At 39.0% G+C, this 21,101-nt stretch overlaps 1 protein-coding gene across 1 annotated transcript; it reads right to left on the reverse strand.

Annotated features, from left to right (window-relative positions):
* Positions 1 to 1,010: 1,010 nt before the first annotated feature.
* On the reverse strand, positions 1,011 to 2,776 carry LOC143041583 (uncharacterized). The gene is made up of 2 exons (XM_076213594.1): positions 2,708 to 2,776; positions 1,011 to 1,538 (listed from the first exon to the last, which is right to left on the reverse strand). Exons 1-2 carry the CDS (start codon positions 2,774 to 2,776, stop codon positions 1,011 to 1,013), a joined length of 597 nt encoding a protein of 198 aa, XP_076069709.1.
* Positions 2,777 to 21,101: the final 18,325 nt, after the last annotated feature.

Raw genomic sequence — 21,101 nt, forward strand, 5'->3', positions numbered from 1 at the left:
TATAAAAAAAATACATAGTCAGTTTTACATGAATTGTAGGAAATATTACCTATCAATGGATTGTGTTGAGTACAGGGTCTCCTTCTCAAATGACAGTGGATGCAAGTGTGATTGTGAGCTTACATGCAGTGTGTTTGTGTGTAGAATTTGTCTGTGGTCTGTTTACTGCGGTAGTGTTTGGGGTCTGGGGTTTATGGATACATTCATAGTGATAGCTGGAGAGAGATAGAGATGTTGACGGATGTGTGCTATTTAATATTTACGGATGTTGATATTCATTTTCAATATATATATATATATGGAAGCGAATGTTCAATTGCGGCACTTTTTGATATGTGAAAACACAAATATCCAATACTTACCAAGGGGTTATCGGCCTAAGGTAACACAGATAAAAAAAAAAAAAAGGTGACCTACTTTTTAAGACCACTTTGTAACTAGAAATTGGTAGTTATTGCATAGCCTCTAGGACGAAGAATATCAGGAACCACTTTTGAAAAATCAGAGAGATGCTCACAGAAATAATTTAAATATATCTAGTAGTATTAGCTTTTATATAGACTGTTATTCAGTAATATATTAGTTGTTATGACCAAGTCACAGCTCACAGAAATAATTTAAATATATCTAGTAGTATTAGCTTTTATATAGACTGTTATTCAGTAATATATTAGTTGTTATGACCAAGTCATTTATGGGCCTATTTGAACCTATTCTTGAATATGAGCTAGGTCTTACTCAGACGTTGGGGAATAAGAATTGAAAGAGCTGGTGAAATCTTTGGTAGAACATGGTCATGTGACCAGTATATTGGTAAATGGTAAGAACAATCGTGCCAGGAGTAATAAAGTAATAAAACAGCTAGATTTTTTGTTTTGTTTTATTGTACAAAACAGGATAACCACGAAGATTTATTATCCACTGTAGCCTCCTGGAAAGAGAAAGAAACAGGAAACTCATAAGTAAAAACCGATGAAATGTGCATACCATGCCACAGATTACAATCACCTCTATAGCACAATCCAGAACAAATTTGGGTGTTCCTTACCAGAAATGACGCCTCCAATTCCCCCTCCAAATCCTCCACCCGAGTGACCGCCGAAGCCTCCTGACGAATGACCTCCACTGATTCCACCACCAGATCCACCTCCGTATCCCCCACCGCTGATTCCACCTGTAATTCCTCCAAATCCACCTCCGCCACCGGAGTGACCTACGAATCCGCCGCCAGAGCCTCCGTTGTAACCTCCACCACCAGATCCAACGACGACCCCTCCAAAGCCTCCACCGCCACTGGAGTGACCGCCCGAGAATCCACCTCCAAATCCACCACCAGAGCCGCTACCGTAGCCTCCACCGCCTGATCTACCGATGATGACTCCACCATGACCACCTCCACTTCCACCGGTGAAGCCACCACCGCCACCATGTCCACCAAATCCACCACCACCTCCTGCACCACCGCCATACCTCCTTCCTCCTGCGGAGACCGTGGCCACCAGGAGCCCGAGAACGGCCAAGGCTACCAGGGAGGATTTCTGAAAAGGAAGTGGAAAACATTCAAAAAAAGAAAAGCTTGGATTATATGCGAGCTCTCCTCTGGAATGAAAGAGCTTTTCAGCAATATCCATACATGTCTACTGTAAATAAATATATTTACCAGTGTGTCAGTTTACGCTAATTTATTGAGTGGGTATGTCGGTATACATGAAAATTCCGATCCCTCACGGGAAGGGGTAAACATGCATGTCGTCAGTGGGGATTAGTTTGCGAAAACTGAGTGATATCTCGTTCTTACCATTGTGAGTGCCTTGCAAATCGAGTCTGCAGCTGCCACTGTTGAACGCTATTTTATACTGGTGCCATCAAGGGCAAACTCCTCGCGACTTCCTCCTTCGATGATGTGGCCTCTCCTGATGACAGTGAGATGAATCAACATTTATATATTCTCATGTCAGTGACTTCAAGAAAAGACGTATTCATTACCTCTAAACATTGTAAAATATTTCAATTTCCTATAAGAAGGCATTTCTAGTCAAATAAGTGATACTTATTCTGAGTTGGATAAATATTTACGACGGAAGGATACTGTAGGCCTAAACTTGGGATATCATAATATTATGTATAGTATATATTTCACATTATAGAAATGGTTGATGAAATAACAAACGCGACTTAAACGATACTCCAGAGAGAATTATATTTCAAAATGATCACAGGGGAGATTGTATACTATGGAACAACATAACAGTAGCATTCCAGTACATGAATAAACATGTAATGAATATAAAAGGTAATTAAAAACCTGACTTGTCCTATATTGGAGTATGGGGCACTGGTGTGGTCACCACACAAAAATGAATAAATAAATAAATAAATAAATGAATAGATGAATAAATAAATAAATAAATAGATAAGTAGATAAAGAAAGAAAGAAATACAATCAAAACAGAGCAAGTTCAGAGAGACTAGACTAAGGAAATTCCAGATTTCACTGCGAAACACGATGAGAGATTGTATAGACACGTTAACCGAGTGCCAGATAGAAGTAGGCCTACTGATCAGATATTGACACGAATGGCGGGGACACGACACCCTTGGTGGTCCGCCAAGTGTGTCATTTAGCACTCAAGTAAATGATGAATCATAAGCTCAACGCCATTGGAAAAGGCCGCATCATCTAAGAAGGAAGCCGCTCGTCAATTGCCCTTGATGGTGACAGTATAAAATGGCGTCCACCCATGTGAGCTGCAGATTCATTTCGTGACGCATTCATAATGGTAACAACAAGACACCACTGACTTTTCACACACTCAAATCCGATGATATCATGCATATCAAAACCCTCGTGTTAGGGTTAGGTACTCATTCACAGACACACCCAACTGCCACACACTGACGTGAACGCACAAACTGGTGAACATGAATTAATATTTTACAATATAAATTAAATTATTTTATAGAGAAGTCCGTTTAATTGAGAGGAGACTTCAAAATTAACCTAGAGGGAGATCTTCTGAAACTTTATTATTTCTGAAGCATTTTCACTCCTACGTTTTCAGAAATCGTCCCTGGAAGTGTTGGCCCTTCTCGGGCTCCTGGTGACCACGGCCTCCGCAGGAGGAAGGAGATACAGTGGAGGAGGAGGTGGTGGTGGATTTGGTGTACACGGTGGCGGTGGTGGCTTTACCGGTGGAAGTGGAGGTGGTCATGGTGGAGTCATCATCGGTGGATCTGGTGGTGGAGGCTACGGTGGTGGCTCTGGAGGTGGATTCTCGAGCGGTCACTCCAGTGGTGGTGGAGGCGGATTTGGTGGAGGCATTGGAGGGGTCGTCGTTGGATCTGGTGGTGGAGGCTACGGCGGAGGCTCCTCTGGTGGATTCGTAGGTGGTCACTCCAGTGGTGGAGGAGGATTCGGGCACGGAGGAGTTACAGGAGGAATCAGCAGTGGTGGAGGATACGGAGGTGGATCTGGTGGTGGAATCAGTGGAGGTCACTCCACAGGCGGCTTTGGCGGTCACTCGGGTGGAGGATTTGGAGGGGGATTTGGAGGCGTCATCTCTGGTAAGGGTCACCCCAGTTCATTATGGATTACGAAACAGAGATATGCATATACGTTTGTATACATTGAACATTTCACTGGCTATAACTTATGGTTATATAATTTTTTTTTCTCTTTACAGGAGGCTACAGTGGGTAATAAATAAGTTACAATAAGTTTTTCTGTATACTTAATTAACCCTTTAAAAAAGTAACATGTATATTGATGAAAGCAAATTTCACGACAATTAGTTGTTTGAGCAGTAAGGGCTAAGAATAATACAGTGCTGTATGCCAGCGTTCTCGGTGTTCTTAATGCTACAAAAATATTTCATAGCGGCCCTTTTAGATATGTAAAAACATAAATGTGCAATACTTGTCAAGGATCTATCAGACTAAGACAATTAAAATATTAGAATATAGTAAATAGGTGGCCTACCTATTCAGAACACTTTGCGTCTAGAAACTGGTAGTTCACATATTGCACAGCTTGCAGGATGAAGAATATCAGGAATCAATGTTGGCTAAGTATGAACCGTTGATGATATAATCAGAGGAATGTACGGAAGATAACAAATGCAAGGTTTTATGGAGCTCACAGAGACAAGTCTATATTTAGTATGAAGTGTTATTTATTAGAATATCAGTTGTTATGAGGAAGCCATTCTTGAGCCCATTTGAGCCTATTCTTGAATATGAGCTAGCTCCTACTCGAATGGTGGGGGATAAAACTAGAAGGATCTCGTGAATAGTCTTAGAAATTCATTAACGAATGTGGTAAATGAAAAGAATCTCGGAGTAATTATCAGTAATGATAGTTATCAGTGTATGTTCTCCTCAGAATGTAAATAAGATGATAGGACTGATTGCGCGATCTATTGAATTTAGAAGTCCATCTGTCATTAACAAGCTATATACCTCATTAATTGGTGTGCATTTGGAATGTGCCGAATCCGTATGGTCATCGAATCACATTAAAGGCATTGACAGATTGGAAAAAGTACAACGGCGAGCTACAAAACTGATTCCAGATATAAAAATAAATCATACAAATATCGCCTTAACAATATGAATTCATTTTCCTTAAACAAGCGTAGATTCAGGGGTGATTTGATACAGACATCTAAGATTCTAAGGGGAATTAAGAACATCAAAAGTGACGAAGTTTTCACAATGAATGCAAATCAGACAAGAAATAATCGTCTCAAACTGCCAGGAAGTAGATTTAATTTGGAAGTGGGTAAGAACAACTTCGCCAAGAGTGTAGTGAATGAATGGAGTAAACTTCCTGCACAGGCAGTGCAATGTAGTATAATTCGAAGGTTTAAGATTCATTTAGATAAACACCTAAGCAAAATGCTATGCCTGCCATTTGTCTTATTTCAATTATTCATTTGTTATTGTTTATTAATTTATTATATCTATCATTATTCATCTGTTTTTTTACTATTCATCATTAGGTCAGACTACTTTAGACATTGGGTTACGGGCACGCCGACGTTGGAAAACCCGAAATCAAAATATGATAAAAATCGGAAAAATCTCTCTTTTTTTTTCGCGCCGAACGGACGAATACCTCTGGAATAACGATTAAAGAAAAGGAAAAGAAAAAAGAAAGAAAAAAAAAACACTGTGGGCCTACTGTTTGTACACAACATGCAAAGCTTGTTACATACAGTAGCTTGTGTGCCTGGCTAATCAGTAGGTATAGATGAAAGAAAACTGAATAAAAACTCCAACATTGACAATATGGTTATATGTTCCATATAATCGTAAATGTTTAGCGCAACGGTCCCAACAATCTTTAAACGAGACCCAATATATGATATAATTATTCAAAAGCTTTAATTTCAAAGTTCTTTTATTAGTAGGTAGATTACTTTTTACAGGATTATTAAAACAGACAGAAACATTGATTTCTTTATTGTTATCCACTGTAGCCTCCTGGAAAGAGAAAAAGGGAAAATCTCGAGTAAAAAGCGATAAAATAATGTATAACCTACCAAATTTACAATCACCTTCATAGCTTAATTCAGAGCCAACTTGGGTGATCCTTACCAGAAGTAACGACTCCAAATCCACCTGCAGATCCTCCACCCAAGTGACTGCCAAAGCCGCCTGACGAGTGACCTCCACTAATTCCACCACTGAATCCACCTCCGTAGCCTCCATCGCCGATTCCTTCTGTAGCTCCTCCAAATCCACCTCCGCCATCGGAGTGACCTCCTACGAATCCACCGCCTGATCCTCCGTTGTAACCTCCACCACCAGGTCTAACGACGATCCCTCCAGAACCTCCATTATATCCACATCTTCCACTGGAATGACCGCCCAAGAACCTACCTCCAAATCCACTACCGGAGACACTTCCATATCCTCCACTGCCTGACTCCACCATGACCACCTCCATTTCCACCAGTGAAGCCACCACAGACACCGTGTCCACCAAATCCAGCACCGCCTCCTGCACCACCGCCGTACCTCCTTCCTCCTGCGGAGACCGTGGCCACCAGGAGCCCGAGAACGGCCAAGACCACCAGGAAGGATTTTTGAAAAGAAGTAGAAAACATTCAAGAAAAGAAAAGCTTGAAGACTCGTCTCACTGAAATATATGCGAGCTCTCCTCTGGGATTAAAGAGCTTTTCAGCAATATCCATTCATATGTAGTGCGTATTGATATATTGACCAGTGTGTGCGTTACGTTAATGTGTTCAGTGGGTGTGTCTGTATACATGAAAAGTCCCGTCACTCACGGGAAGGGATAAACATGCATGTCATCATTAGTTTCGAAAACTGAGTGATATCTCGTTCTTACCATTGTGAGTGCCTTGCAAATCGAGCTTCCAGCTGCTACGGTTGTACGCGACTTCCTCCTTCGATGATTATATTTTCTCAGGTCAGTGCCTTCAGGAAAAGAGGTTTACATTACCAGGGAACGTTATAATGTTTTGGAGGAAGAACTTATTCTTCACGATGAGAGAGCAATACTTCCATATTCTATATGAAGATAATCTTTAGTCAGATATGTGACACTTGGATAAAGATTAATTATAAATGAAATGAATCAATGCATAGGTATAATTAAATGATAAACAAACAGGTAAATAGTAAATGATAATAAATCAACAGATAGATAATAGTAAATGAAAATCAAACAAATAATAAACAAATAGATAAATAATAACATACAAATAAACAAATAATATAAAATAAATGGCAGTCATTACAGCATCTTGCTTAAAGGTTTAACTAAACGAATCTTAACGCTTCGAACTAAACTACATTGCACTGCCTCTACAGGATCTCTATTCCATTGATTAACTACATGATTTGCGAACTTGTTTCTACCCACTTCCAAATTAAATCTATTTCCTGACAGTTTGAGACCACTATTTCTTGCCAGATTTTCATTGTGTAAAAATTTTGTCACATATGATGTTGTCATTCCTTTTAGAATCTTAAAGACCTGTATCAAGTCACCTCTGAGTCTACACTTTTTTAGGGAAAACAAATTCATATGTTTTATGTCGATTTTCAGATGATTTTCTTTATATTTTAAATCAGTTTTGTGGCTCGCCGTTGTATCTTTTTTTCCAATCTGTCAAATAATATAAAATAAATGGCATTCATTACAGTATCTTGCTTAGATGTTTACCTAAACGAATCTTAACGCTTCGAACTGAACTACATTGCACTGTCTCTGCAGGAATTCTATTCCATTCATTAACTACATGGTTGGCGAAGTTGTTTCTACCCACTTCCAAATTAATCTATTTTCCCACATTGGCAATGTTCCCAGTGGCAATGTTCCCAGTGGCAAAGTTCCCACATTGGCAATGTTCCCAGTGGCAATGTTCCCACATTGGCAATGTTCCCAGTAGCAATGTTTCCAGTGGCAATTTTCCCAGTGACAATATTCCGTGCACGATTACATTGATGACATTATGGACGCGATTGATAAAATAGGATGCACGATTTAAACAAAACTAAAAAGAGAGACGTACTTCAACATTATCAAAGGAAAGAATTGTAATCTATGAGAGATCATAAGAACAGCATTCCTCTTTATGGAGAAACACATGACGAACATGAAAGGTAAATTAAAAGCCTGATTTGTCCTACATTGAAGTATGGTGCAGTAGTTTGGTCGCCATAAAAAATAAATATATGGTCAAAATAGAGAAAGTTTAGAGAGAAGAGACTAAGAAAGTTTTAGATCTCGCAAAAAAAAAAAAAAAAAAAGATAACAAGAGATTCTGAGAAACCGAATAGACACGGAAACCGAGTGCCAGATACAAGTGGGTCTATTGATCAGATGGAGATACGAGGGTTGGGGAGACCTTGATAATCTGCGGAAAGTGTCATTTAGCTCTCGAGTAAATGATGAATCATAAACTCACCCCCACCCGAAAAGGCTGCATCATCGGAGAAGGAAGCCGCTCGACAATTGCCCTTGATGGCACCAATATAAAACGGAGTCCACTCGTGGCAGCTGCAGACTTGTTTCGTGACGCGCTCATAATGGTAAGAATGAGATATCACTCGCTTTTCAGAAGCTAGGTTCAACCTTTGTGAGAGGGTTGGACGCTCTTATTCACAACCAACTGCCAAACACTAACATAAACACACACAAATGTATACATAGTGTTTTGCAATAGAAATGGAAGAATATCACAGAGAAGCTCTTGCATTCGAGGGGAGACTTCACAATAAACCACGCTGGGACGTCTCTTGAGCCTTTGTTATTTCTGATGTTTTTCTACGTCTACGTTTTCAGAAATCGTTCCTGGAAGTGTTGGCCCTTCTCGGGCTCCTGGTGACCACGGCCTCCGCAGGAGGAAGGAGATACAGTGGAGGAGGAGGTGGTGGTGGATTTGGTGTACACGGTGGCGGTGGTGGCTTTACCGGTGGAAGTGGAGGTGGTCATGGTGGAGTCATCATCGGTGGATCTGGTGGTGGAGGCTACGGTGGTGGCTCTGGAGGTGGATTCTCGAGCGGTCACTCCAGTGGTGGTGGAGGCGGATTTGGTGGAGGCTTTGGAGGGGTCGTCGTTGGATCTGGTGGTGGAGGCTACGGCGGAGGCTCCTCTGGTGGATTCGTAGGTGGTCACTCCAGTGGTGGAGGAGGATTCGGGCACGGAGGAGTTACAGGAGGAATTAGCAGCGGTGGAGGATACGGAGGTGGATCTGGTGGTGGAATCAGTGGAGGTCACTCCACAGGCGGCTTCGGCGGTCACTCTGGTGGAGGATTTGGAGGCGTCATCTCTGGTAAGGATCATCCTAGTTCATTCTGTATTACGGAACAGAGATAAGGATAAATGTAAGTGTACAGCAAACATTTCTCTGGTTATAACTCAAGGCTATATACACTTTTTCTCTTTACAGGAGGCTACAGTGGTTAACAACTCATCTTTGTGTTTATAATGATTCTGACAATAAAAGAAAATATATGTTTTTTTCTATCTGCTTTATTACCCCTGTAAAAAAGTAACTTGTATAATGATGAAAGTATCTTTAATGACAAGCCTCTGAAAGATTAGATCTTGAAGCCTTAAAAACTAAGAATAATAAAAGAGTAGGATATGTTCTCGGTGTTCCTACGACCACTATTCCTAATAAAAAATGAATAAAAAGGAAAAAAATATATAGAATGTTTTATAGCAGCCCTTTTAGATACGTAAAAACATAAATGTGCAATATTAGCCAAGGGGCTCTCAGCCTAAAATAACCAAAATGTCAAAATATAGTGAATTGGTGGCCTATCTATTCAGACCACTTTGCATCTAAAAACTGGTCGCTTACATATTACATAGCTTCCAGGACGAAGAATATCAGGAATCAGTGTTGGCCAAGCATCAGCCGTAGATAATATAATCAGAGGAATGTTCGTAAGAAAAAAAAATGGAAGTTCTATGGAGCTCAAAGAGATAAATCTAGTATACCTAATAATATTAGTTTTAGTATAAAGTGTTATTCATTAGAATATCAATTGTTAGGAGGAAGCTGTTATTGAGGTCATCTGAGCCTATTCTTGAATATGAGCTGGGTCTTACTCAGATGGTTGGGAATAAAACTAGAAGGAGCTCGTGAAATCTTTAGAAGTGCATTAACAGAAGTGGTTAGTGAAAAGTATCTCGGCGTGATTATCAGTAATGATTATTATCAGTGTATTTCTGCCCTAGATAAAGCAAATAAGATTCTAGGACTAATTGCGCGATCTTCTCAATTAAAAAGTACACCTGCAATTAACAAACTATATAAATCGTTAGTTCGTTTACATTTGGAATATGCTGTATCTGTATGATCATTGAATCTATTTGAAAATATTGACAGAATGGAGAAACTACATCGGCGATTCACAAAACCGATTCCAAATATGAAAAATAATTCATACAAAAATCGACTTAGATATTTGAATCTATTTTCTCCAAAAAGTCATAGATTCAGGGGTGATTTGATAGAGATCTTTGAGATTCTATGGGGGAACTGACAATATCAAAAGTGACGAAATGTTCACATGGAATGCAAATCAGACAAGAAATATTCGTCTGAAACTGTCAGTGGGTAAAAACAACTTTGCCAACCGTGTAGTGAATGAATGGAATAGATTTCCTACAGATACAGTGCAGTACAGTACAGTTAAATTTTTTAAGAATAATTTTGATAAAAACTTAAGCCAGTGTTGTCGAAACACTTTCCCCTATTGTACCCTTTATTAACTTCTCCTACTGTTACGTACCTCCCCGTGCCCTTCATGGCTGAATAAACTCAGTTTTATTGAAGATAATACAAATAATACAGAGTCAGTGTATGTGTGTGTGTGTGTGTGTGTGTGTGTGTGTGTGTGTGTGTGTGTGTGTGTGTGTGTGTGTGTGTGTGTGTGTGTGTGTGTGTGTGTGTGTGTGTGTGTGTGTGTGTGTGTGTGTGTGTGTGTGTGTGTGTGTGTGTGTGTGTGTGTGTGTGTGTGTGTGTGTGTGTGTGTGTGTGTGTGTGTGTGTGTGTGTGTGTGTGTGTGTGTGTGTGTGTGTGTGTGTGTGTGTGTGTGTGTGTGTGTTCCTTGTTTGTTCACGTATGTTTATGATCTTTGTTGCGTACCCCAGGGGTACGCAGACCTCAGTTTGGACAAGACTGACCTAAGCAGTATGCTGTAATGCCTGCCATTTATCTTATGTCAATTACTCATTTATTATTATTTATTTATGTATTATTATTGATATTTTTAATTATTATGAATTATCAATATTTATCTGTTTGTTTACTACTCTTCATTAGGTCAGACTTTTTTCATTGATTGGGTTACGGGCCCGCCGACATTGAAAAGCCCGAAAAATGTCGGCAAAATAATTTATTCATTATTATTATTATAACTATTTCCACCAAACTGCTGACTGGAAAAAGAGACTAATATTAATAGGGTGGAACCTTTTTCGAAAAGCGATCAAGTAAGATGGCGGAATGCAAACACATTTGTCAACAGAGTTTTACCTTGGTCTCGCCATCAGGTGAGTTCCGCGGTATGCAGGAATGGTTTACTTAATTGATATATTACTGAATGATATTTCGTATCAAAACTAATCCCGTTAGGCATACTAGAGCAATTTTTGTGGGCTGAGACGTCATGACTTTATTACTGTAAATTGTCCATTATTCTTCTATTAATTTCTTTTATTTATCCTCATAGCTGTTTAAAGATCCATATTCATTTTGATATTTCTTGGAGAGTACAGTACATCTACTGCTACTGTAATAGGATAAGATGAATATCTTTAACAACATTTTGATATCACGAGTATCTTAGCGACAATTTCAATTATGTTAATTTACAACAAAAATAAGGTACATTAATTTGAAGAAAAGTATCACAAAAAGAAAGACATAGTCAGTTTTACATGAATTGTAGGAAATATTACCTATCAATGGATTGTGTTGAGTACAGGGTCTCCTTCTCAAATGACAGTGGATGCAAGTGTGATTGTGAGCTTACATGCATTGTGTTTGTGTGTAGAATTTGTCTGTGGTCTGTTTACTGCGGTAGTGTTTGGGGTCTGGGGTTTATTTAAGATAATACAAATAATATATTGATTATGGAAAGATGATTTTTATTTGTGTAATAAATTCGAATTTATTAACCAACAACCCTACAATAATGTCTTTTCATACATACATACATACATACATACATACATACATACATACATACATACATACATACATACATACATACATACATACATACATACATACATACATACATACATACATACATACATACATACATACATACATACATACATACATACATACATACATACATACATACATACATACATACATACATACATACATACATACATACATACAGTTTTCTTCTATTTATCAACAATAATCTGGAGTTATGAACAACAGAGTTTATATGAGCCCTTTGACTGGAAAAAGAGACTAATATTAATGGGTTGGAAATTCAAACACATATGTCAACAGAGTCTTACCTTGGTCTCGCCATCAGGTGAGTTCCTTTGTATTGTAACCCCTTTTTAGTTGGTGATTGTTGTAGGTGGACTTAATGCGGGCGAGGTAAACTCCAAAGGGGGGAATTTTCTTATATTTATTAACAGTAATCCGGTGTTATGAACAACAGAGTATATATGGGCCCTTTGGGCAAAATATAGTAAGTGCCTGGTCTTGACCCCGGGCACACCTGCTGGTAGGCTCTTGACCTGCCTAGCTCTCTTGCTGGTAGGCTCTTGACCTTCTCAGCTCTCATGGTGGTTACATCATCGTCGGTTAATCTAGGGGGATAGTGGGTTGTCGGAGGTAAAGGTGTTAGTCTTTTTATTCTATGTATTGTGGTAATTTCTATATATGGGGGTTAGGCGTATAATTAATATGTATGGTTAGATATGTTATAAACAGCATATGTTAACTTGTGTGTAATATAATAGGGATAGGTATAATAAAGGGGGGTTAATGGGAACTCATTAGCGCCCATGGTCCTTATTTCAGGACCGACAACATTTTTACCTATTACAAAAATAAACTTATCCCCTAATCTTTTTATTTTTTGGTATTGATAAAATAACCTATCTTCCACCCTTACAGGCATATAAATAATTCATACTTGCAATCCCTTTCCTTGGAATATAAACAAAAAGAACAACATCTTGGCGGTAAGTAGCAGAATTGCTTTGCTCAATTTTGAAGTTCGTTTTCACACAGTAATAGGTGCTTGATTTTTCTGAAACTCATACATCTTATACATGTATCTATCTAGTTTCCTAGTATAGTATTGAAAACATGTAGTTCATATTCATTGTTTAGCTAGACGACTAGATACATTGGTCCTTAAAAAAGGACCATGGGCATAGTATGGCCAAAAAAGTCCATTTTCTATGATAACGCAATTAGAGAGAAAATGTTTTTTATATGTATGTGTCACTGGAGAGTGACAATGACATGAAAAAAAGTCACGTGGAGTGTATGACTACAAGTCTGACCAAGAAAATGGAATTTTCTTTCTAAAGTGGAATGACAATAGCTTAGTTACCATTGGCAGTAATCACCAGTCCTTTACCCCAGTTGGGTCTGCTAAACGGTGGAGCAACAAAGAGAGGAAACATATCAATGTCCCCCAGCCTCATCTCATTGCCATGTATAACAAATACATGGGAGGAGTTGATCACCTTGAATGGCTGACCCAGAAATACCGGATTGGTGTCAGAGGGAAGAAATGGTACTTCAACCTATTCACTAACTTGGTTGACACTGCTGTTGTGAATGCTTGGATAATCAGCACTATCATCTCAGGAACTAAAACATCTCTCTTGGACTTCAAGCGCTCCATTGCTAGGTATTATCTACATAAGACCTCTCCTTCAAAACCTAAGCAACCAGGGCGCGTGAAGAAGATGACTGGAAAAGTGCTTCCCGATATAAGATTTGATGGTACAGGACACCGACTTGAAAGAACAGAGGGAGGAAAACAAAGGAAATGTGCACAGTGTAAGAGAAAAGTAAGCAAGCAGTATGTAAAGTGCAATGTGGGACTTCACATAGGATTCTGTGAAAATAAATGGCATACCTACAGTGAAAATGGTGCATAACAACCTTATGTATGATTATGCATAATATACATATTCTATATTATACCCATGTATAATTTAGCATAATTAAGGAATACAGAAAGTTGGATGGAAATGATTTACTTTCATATAAGTCTTAGGTTCAAGGTGGCTAAATTTCAACTTTTTCTGGTGCCCATGGTCCTAAAATAAGGACTTGACTTTAAAATTGTATATATTGACTATGAATAGTGATTTTTCAATTTTATAAGCAATTATGTTTTTCTTGCAATAAAAACTATTGGAAAAAATCAGAATTTCATTGAAAAGAAATTTGGGCTCTAATGGGTTAATTGATATACTACTGAATGATATTTCGTATCAAAACTAATATCGTTAGGCATTTTACTGTAGAGCTATTTTTGTGGACTGAGACGTCTTGACTTTATCATTGTAAATTGTCCATTATTCTTCTATTAATTTCTTTTATCTATCCTCATAGTTGTTTAAAGATCCATATTCATTTCAATGTTTCTTGCACAATACAGGATATCTACTCCTACTGTAATAGAATGAGATGAATATTTTTATCAACATTTTGATATCACGAGTGTCTTAGCGACAATTTCAATTATGTCAATTTGGAACAAAAATGAGGTACATTATTAAGAAGAAAATTATAAAAAAAATACATAGTCAATTTTACATGAATTGTAGGAAATATTACCTATCAATGGATTGTGTTGAGTACAGGGTCTCCTTCTCAAATGACAGTGGATGCAAGTGTGATTGTGAGCTTACATGCAGTGTGTTTGTGTGTAGAATTTGTCTGTGGTCTGTTTACTGCGGTAGTGTTTGGGGTCTGGGGTTTATGGATACATTCATAGTGATAGCTGGAGAGAGATAGAGATGTTGACGGATGTGTGCTATTTAATATTTACGGATGTTGATATTCATTTTCAATATATATATATATATGGAAGCGAATGTTCAATTGCGGCACTTTTTGATATGTGAAAACACAAATATCCAATACTTACCAAGGGGTTATCGGCCTAAGGTAACAAAGATAAAAAAAAAAAAGGTGACCTACTTTTTAAGACCACTTTGTAACTAGAAATTGGTAGTTATTGCATAGCCTCTAGGACGAAGAATATCAGGAACCACTTTTGAAAAATCAGAGAGATGCTCTTAGGATAAGGTTTTATGGAGCTCACAGAAATAATTTAAATATATCTAGTAGTATTAGCTTTTATATAGACTGTTATTCAGTAATATATTAGTTGTTATGACCAAGTCATTTATGGGCCTATTTGAACCTATTCTTGAATATGAGCTAGGTCTTACTCAGACGTTGGGGAATAAGAATTGAAAGAGCTGGTGAAATCTTTGGTAGAACATGGTCATGTGACCAGTATATTGGTAAATGGTAAGAACAATCGTGCCAGGAGTAATAAAGTAATAAAACAGCTAGATTTTTTGTTTTGTTTTATTGTACAAAACAGGATAACCACGAAGATTTATTATCCACTGTAGCCTCCTGGAAAGAGAAAGAAACAGGAAACTCATAAGTAAAAACCGATGAAATGTGCATACCATGCCACAGATTACAATCACCTCTATAGCACAATCCAGAACAAATTTGGGTGTTCCTTACCAGAAATGACGCCTCCAATTCCCCCTCCAAATCCTCCACCCGAGTGACCGCCGAAGCCTCCTGACGAATGACCTCCACTGATTCCACCACCAGATCCACCTCCGTATCCCCCACCGCTGATTCCACCTGTAATTCCTCCAAATCCACCTCCGCCACCGGAGTGACCTACGAATCCGCCGCCAGAGCCTCCGTTGTAACCTCCACCACCAGATCCAACGACGACCCCTCCAAAGCCTCTACCGCCACTGGAGTGACCGCCCGAGAATCCACCTCCAAATCCACCACCAGAGCCGCTACCGTAGCCTCCACCGCCTGATCCACCGATGATGACTCCACCATGACCACCTCCACTTCCACCGGTGAAGCCACCACCGCCACCATGTCCACCAAATCCACCACCACCTCCTGCATCACCGCCGTATCTCCTTCCTCCTGCGGAGACCGTGGCCACCAGGAGCCCGAGAACGGCCAAGGCTACCAGGGAGGATTTCTGAAAAAGAAGTAGAAAAAAAAAAAAGCTTGGATTATATGAGAGCTCTCCTCTGGAATGAAAGAACTTTTCAGCAATATCCATTCATGTCTACTGTAAATAAATATTTTTACCAGTGTGTCCGTTTACGCTAATGTATTGAGTGGGTATGTCGGTATGCATGAAAATTCCGATCCCTCACGGGAAGGGGTAAACATGCATGACGTCAGTGGGGATTAGTTTGCGAAAACTGAATGATATCTCAATCTTACCATTGTGAGTGCCTTACAAATCGAGTCTGCAGCTGCCACTGCTGAACGCTATTTTATACTGGTGCCATCAAGGGCAAACTCCTCGCGACTTCCTCCTTCGATGATGTGGCCTCTCTTGATGACAGTGAGATTAATCAACATTTATATATTCTCATGTCAGTGACTTCAAGAAAAGACGTATTCATTACCTCTAAACATTGTAAAATATTTCAATTTTCTATAAGAAGGCATTTCTAGTCAAATAAGTGATACCTATTCTGAGTTGGATAAAGATTTACGACGGAAGGATACTGTAGGCCTAAACTTGGGATATCATAATATTATGTATAGTATATATTTCACATTATAGAAATGGTTGATGAAATAACAAACACGACTTAAACGATACTCCAGAGAGAATTATATTTCAAAATGATCACAGGGGAGATTGTATACTATGGAACAACATAACAGTAGCATTCCAGTACATGAATAAACATGTAATGAATATAAAAGGTAATTAAAAACCTGACTTGTCCTATATTGGAGTATGGGGCACTGGTGTGGTCACCACACAAAAATGAATAAATAAATAAATAAATAAATGAATAGATGAATAAATAAATAAATAAATAGATAAAGAAAGAAAGAAATACAATCAAAACAGAGCAAGTTCAGAGAGACTAGACTAAGGAAATTCCAGATTTCACTGCGAAACACGATGAGAGATTGTATAGACACGTTAACCGAGTGCCAGATAGAAGTAGGACTACTGATCAGATATTGACACGAATGGCGGGAACACGACACCCTTGGTGATCCGCCAAGTGTGTCATTTAGCACTCAAGTAAATGATGAATCATAAGCTCAACGCCATTGGAAAAGGCCGCATCATCTAAGAAGGAAGCCGGTCGTCAATTGCCCTTGATGGCGCCAGTTAAAAATGGCGTCCACCCATGTGAGCTGCAGACTCATTTCGTGACGCGTTCATAATGGTAACAACAAGACACCACTGACTTTTCACACACTCAAATCCAATGATATCATGCATATCAAAACCCTCGTGTTAGGGTTAGGCACTCATTCACAGACACACCCAACTGCCACACACTGACGTGAACGCCCAAACTGGTGAACATGAATTAGTATTTTACAATAGAAATTAAATTATTTTATAGAGAAGTCCGTTTAATTGAGAGGAGACTTCAAAATTAACCTAGAGGGAGATCTTCTGAAACTTTACTATTTCTGAAGCATTTTCACTCCTACGTTTTCAGAAATCGTCACTGGAAGTGTTGGCCCTTCTCGGGCTCCTGGTGAGCACGGCCTCCGCAGGAGGAAGGAGGTACGGAGGAGGAGGTGGTGGTGGTGGATTTGGTGTACACGGTGGCGGTGGTGGCTTTACCGGTGGAAGTGGAGGTGGTCATGGTGGAGTCATCATCGGTGGATCTGGCGGTGGAGGCTACGGTGGTGGCTCTGGAGGTGGATTCTCGAGCGCTCACTCCAGTGGTGGTGGAGGCGGATTTGGTGGAGGGTTTGGAGGGGTCCTCGTTGGATCTGGTGGTGGAGGCTACGGCGGAGGCTCCTCTGGTGGATTCGTAGGTGGTCACTCCAGTGGTGGAGGAGGGTTCGGGCACGGAGGAGTTACAGGAGGAATCAGCAGCGGTGGAGGATACGGAGGTGGATCTATTGGTGGAATCAGTGGAGGTCACTCCACAGGCGGCTTCGGCGGTCACTCTGGTGGAGGAGTTGGAGGGGGATTTGGAGGCGTCATCTCTGGTGAGGATCACCCCAGTTCATTCTGTATTACGGAACAGAGATAAAGATAAATGTAAGTGTACAGCAAACATTCCTCTAGTTATAACTCAAGGCTAAATACACTTTTTCTCTTTACAGGAGGCTACAGTGGGTAACAACTCTTCTTTGCGGTAATAATGATTCTGACAATAAAAGAAAATATATGTTTTTTTTCTGTCTGCTTTATTACCCCTGTAAAAAAAGTAACTTGTATAATGATGAAAGCATCTTTAATGACAAGCCTCTGAAAGATTAGATGTTGAAGCAGTAAAAACTAAGAATAATAAAAGAGCAGGATGTGCTGTATGCCAGTGTTCTCGGTGTTCCTACGACCACTATTGCTACTAAAAGATAAATAAAAAAGAAAAAATATATGTATAGAATATTTTATAGCAGCCCTTTTATGTACGTAAAGACACAAATGCGTAATATTTGCCAAGGGGCTATCAGCCTAAAATAACCAAAATGTCAAAATATAGTGAATTGGTGGCCTACCTATCCAGACCACTTTGCATCTAGAAACTGGTCGCTCATATTTTACATAGCTTCCAGGACGAAGATTATCAGGAATCAGTGTTGGCCAATCATCAGCCGTAGATAATATAATCAGAGGAATGTTCGCAAAAAAAAAAAAAAAAAAAAAAATGCAAGTTTTATCGAGCTCAAAGCGATAAATCTAGTATACCTAATAATATTAGTTTTAGTATAAACTGTTATTCATTAGAATATTAATTGTTATGAGGAAGCTGTTCTTGGGCCCATCTGAGCCTATTATTGAATATGAGCTAGGTCTTACTCAGATGGTTGGGAATAAAACTAGAAGGAGCTCGTGAAATCTTTAGAAGTGTATTAACAAAGGTGGTTATTGAAAAGGATCTCGGCGTTATTATCAGTAATAATAATCATCAGTGTATTTCTTCCCTAGATAAATAAATAATATTGTATGACTAATTGTGCGATCTTTTCAACTTAAAAGTCCATCTGTCATTAACAAACTATATAAATTGTTAGTTCGTTTACATTTGGAATATGCTGTATCTGTATGATTATTGAATCTCATTGAAAACATTGACAGAATGGAAAAACTACACCGGAGATCCACAAAACCGATTCCAAATATGAAAAATCATTCATGCAAAAATCGACTTAGATATATGAATTTATATTCCCTAAAAAGTCGTAGATTCAGGGGTGATTTAATACATATCTTTGAGATTCTATGGGGGAATTGACAACATCAAAAGTGACGATATTTTCACATTGACTGTCAGTGGGTAAAAACAACCTCGCCATTCGTGTAGTGAATGAATGGAATAGATTTCCTGCAGATGCAGTGCAGTATAGTGCAGTTCGAAGTTTTAAGAATAATTTAGATAAGCACTTAGTCAGTGTTGTCCAAACACTTTCGCCTGTTGTACCCTTTATTACCTTCTCTTACTCTTACGTACCTCCCAGTGGCCCCCATGGCTGAATAAACTGTTTTTTAAGATAATACAAATAATATATTAATTATGAAAACAGTATTGTGGGGTTGTTGGTTAATAGATTCGAATTTACTACACAAATGAAAATGATGCTTTAATAACAAAATGCTTGAAAATACTTACATAGATTAATGTGAGATGTGAGGCTGATGTTCAATGATTATTTTTTCAATCCTTGGCGACATTGAGGCTACTGCAGTGATCAGGCTTTGTTCCAGAATGATATTTAGTTTGTTTCTCAATTTCGAGTTCATAACGCTCAGTGGAGAGAAAGACGCCTCACAAAGATAAGTAGACCCAAACAGCCAACGTTTTTTAAAGCCATTTTTCCTTAGTCAGGGTGCTTCTTCATCACAGAGCTCCAGAAGTGAATGACATTTGATCTTTAAAATAACAGTTTTAAGCCACGGTCCGGACACACTTCTATCAGTGTTTCATGGAAACAACTAGGAAGCTTCTCTTGTTTAGAAAAGAGGAATGGATTTCTAATCCAGTCCAGCTGTACTGATCGTTCATCTATGTCAGGAAAGTAAGAGTTGAAAGCACTAATAAGGCTAGTCAAATGTTCCACAACGACTGGTTTCACAGTGTCTTTCTCATAACTGTTATTGGAAAAGTAGGCATCTGACTTTGCCGTGATAAAACATAGGATGTGTGTGTGTGTTTGTGTGTGTGTGTGTGTGTGTGTGTGTGTGTGTGTGTGTGTGTGTTTGTGTTTGTGTGTGTGTGTGTGTGTGTGTGTGTGTGTGTGTGTGTGTGTGTGTGTGTGTGTGTGTGTGTGTGTGTGTGTGTGTGTGTGTGTTCCTTGTGTGTTCACGTACGTTTGTGATCTATGTTGCGTACCCCAGGGGTATGCAGACCTCAGTTTGGACAACACTGACCTAAGCAGTATTTTGTAATGCCTGCCATCTATCTTATTTGAATTACTCATTTATTATAATCTATTGATCTATTATTAATATAGATATTTCTTATTATTATGAATTATCAATATTTATCTGTTTGTTTACTATTCATCATTAGGTTAGACTTTTTTCATTGATTGGGTTACGGGCCCGCTTACATTGAAAAGCCCGAAAAATGTCGGCAAAATAATTTATTTATTATTGTCATTATGCCTTTATTTTCTTTATTTTCTTTTTTAGGAATGTCCCCTATTGAGGCTACAGGTAGTAGGACTCCTAATCCCATCCCCGTCCCTTTTTTGTCGCCTTTTACGACTCAAGTGGAAATACTTGGTGGCAGTATTCTTTTGCCCCCAGCACAGGGTAGGTAGGCGAAAAAGGGAAATGAATATTCAGAGAAATAACGGAGGGACAGTCGTAGTATAAAAGTGTCATAATTTCTCTATGTACAGAGTTTTCCTCTATCACAGACAAAATGATGTGTGATCTGGTCCGTAGGGGCGCCCCATATGGACACCAAAGTATCAACTGCATGCTACTTTGCCACAATAACATGCAGCCAATACCCCAGACGGGGTACACTGCGCTTGTAGCAGGATCAGAGGAGGGATTGAGGAAGTTAGTGACAGAGTTTGAGAAGGTGTGTAAAAGAAGGAAGCTGAAGATAAATGTGGGCAGAGAGAGTGAAAGTAGGTTGAAAGTGAGCATTAAGGGTGAGAAACTGGAGGAAGTGGATAGTTTCAGATACTTTGGTACAAATTTGGCAGGAAAGGGAGGAGTGGTGGTGAAGGTAGAATGTAGATTGAGAGAAGCGAGTAAATGCCTTGGTGGGTTGAAATGTGTAATGAGAAATAGACATCTGGGAATGGTTGCTAAGAGGAGGTTATATGAAGGAGTGATTGTGCTAACAGCACTGCACGGGGCAGAAACATGGAACAGGA

The sequence above is a fragment of the Oratosquilla oratoria genome, chromosome 31, assembly GCF_046742065.1.
Source record: "Oratosquilla oratoria isolate Oo_2021 chromosome 31, ASM4674206v1, whole genome shotgun sequence".
Classification (NCBI taxonomy): Eukaryota; Metazoa; Arthropoda; class Malacostraca; order Stomatopoda; family Squillidae; genus Oratosquilla; species Oratosquilla oratoria.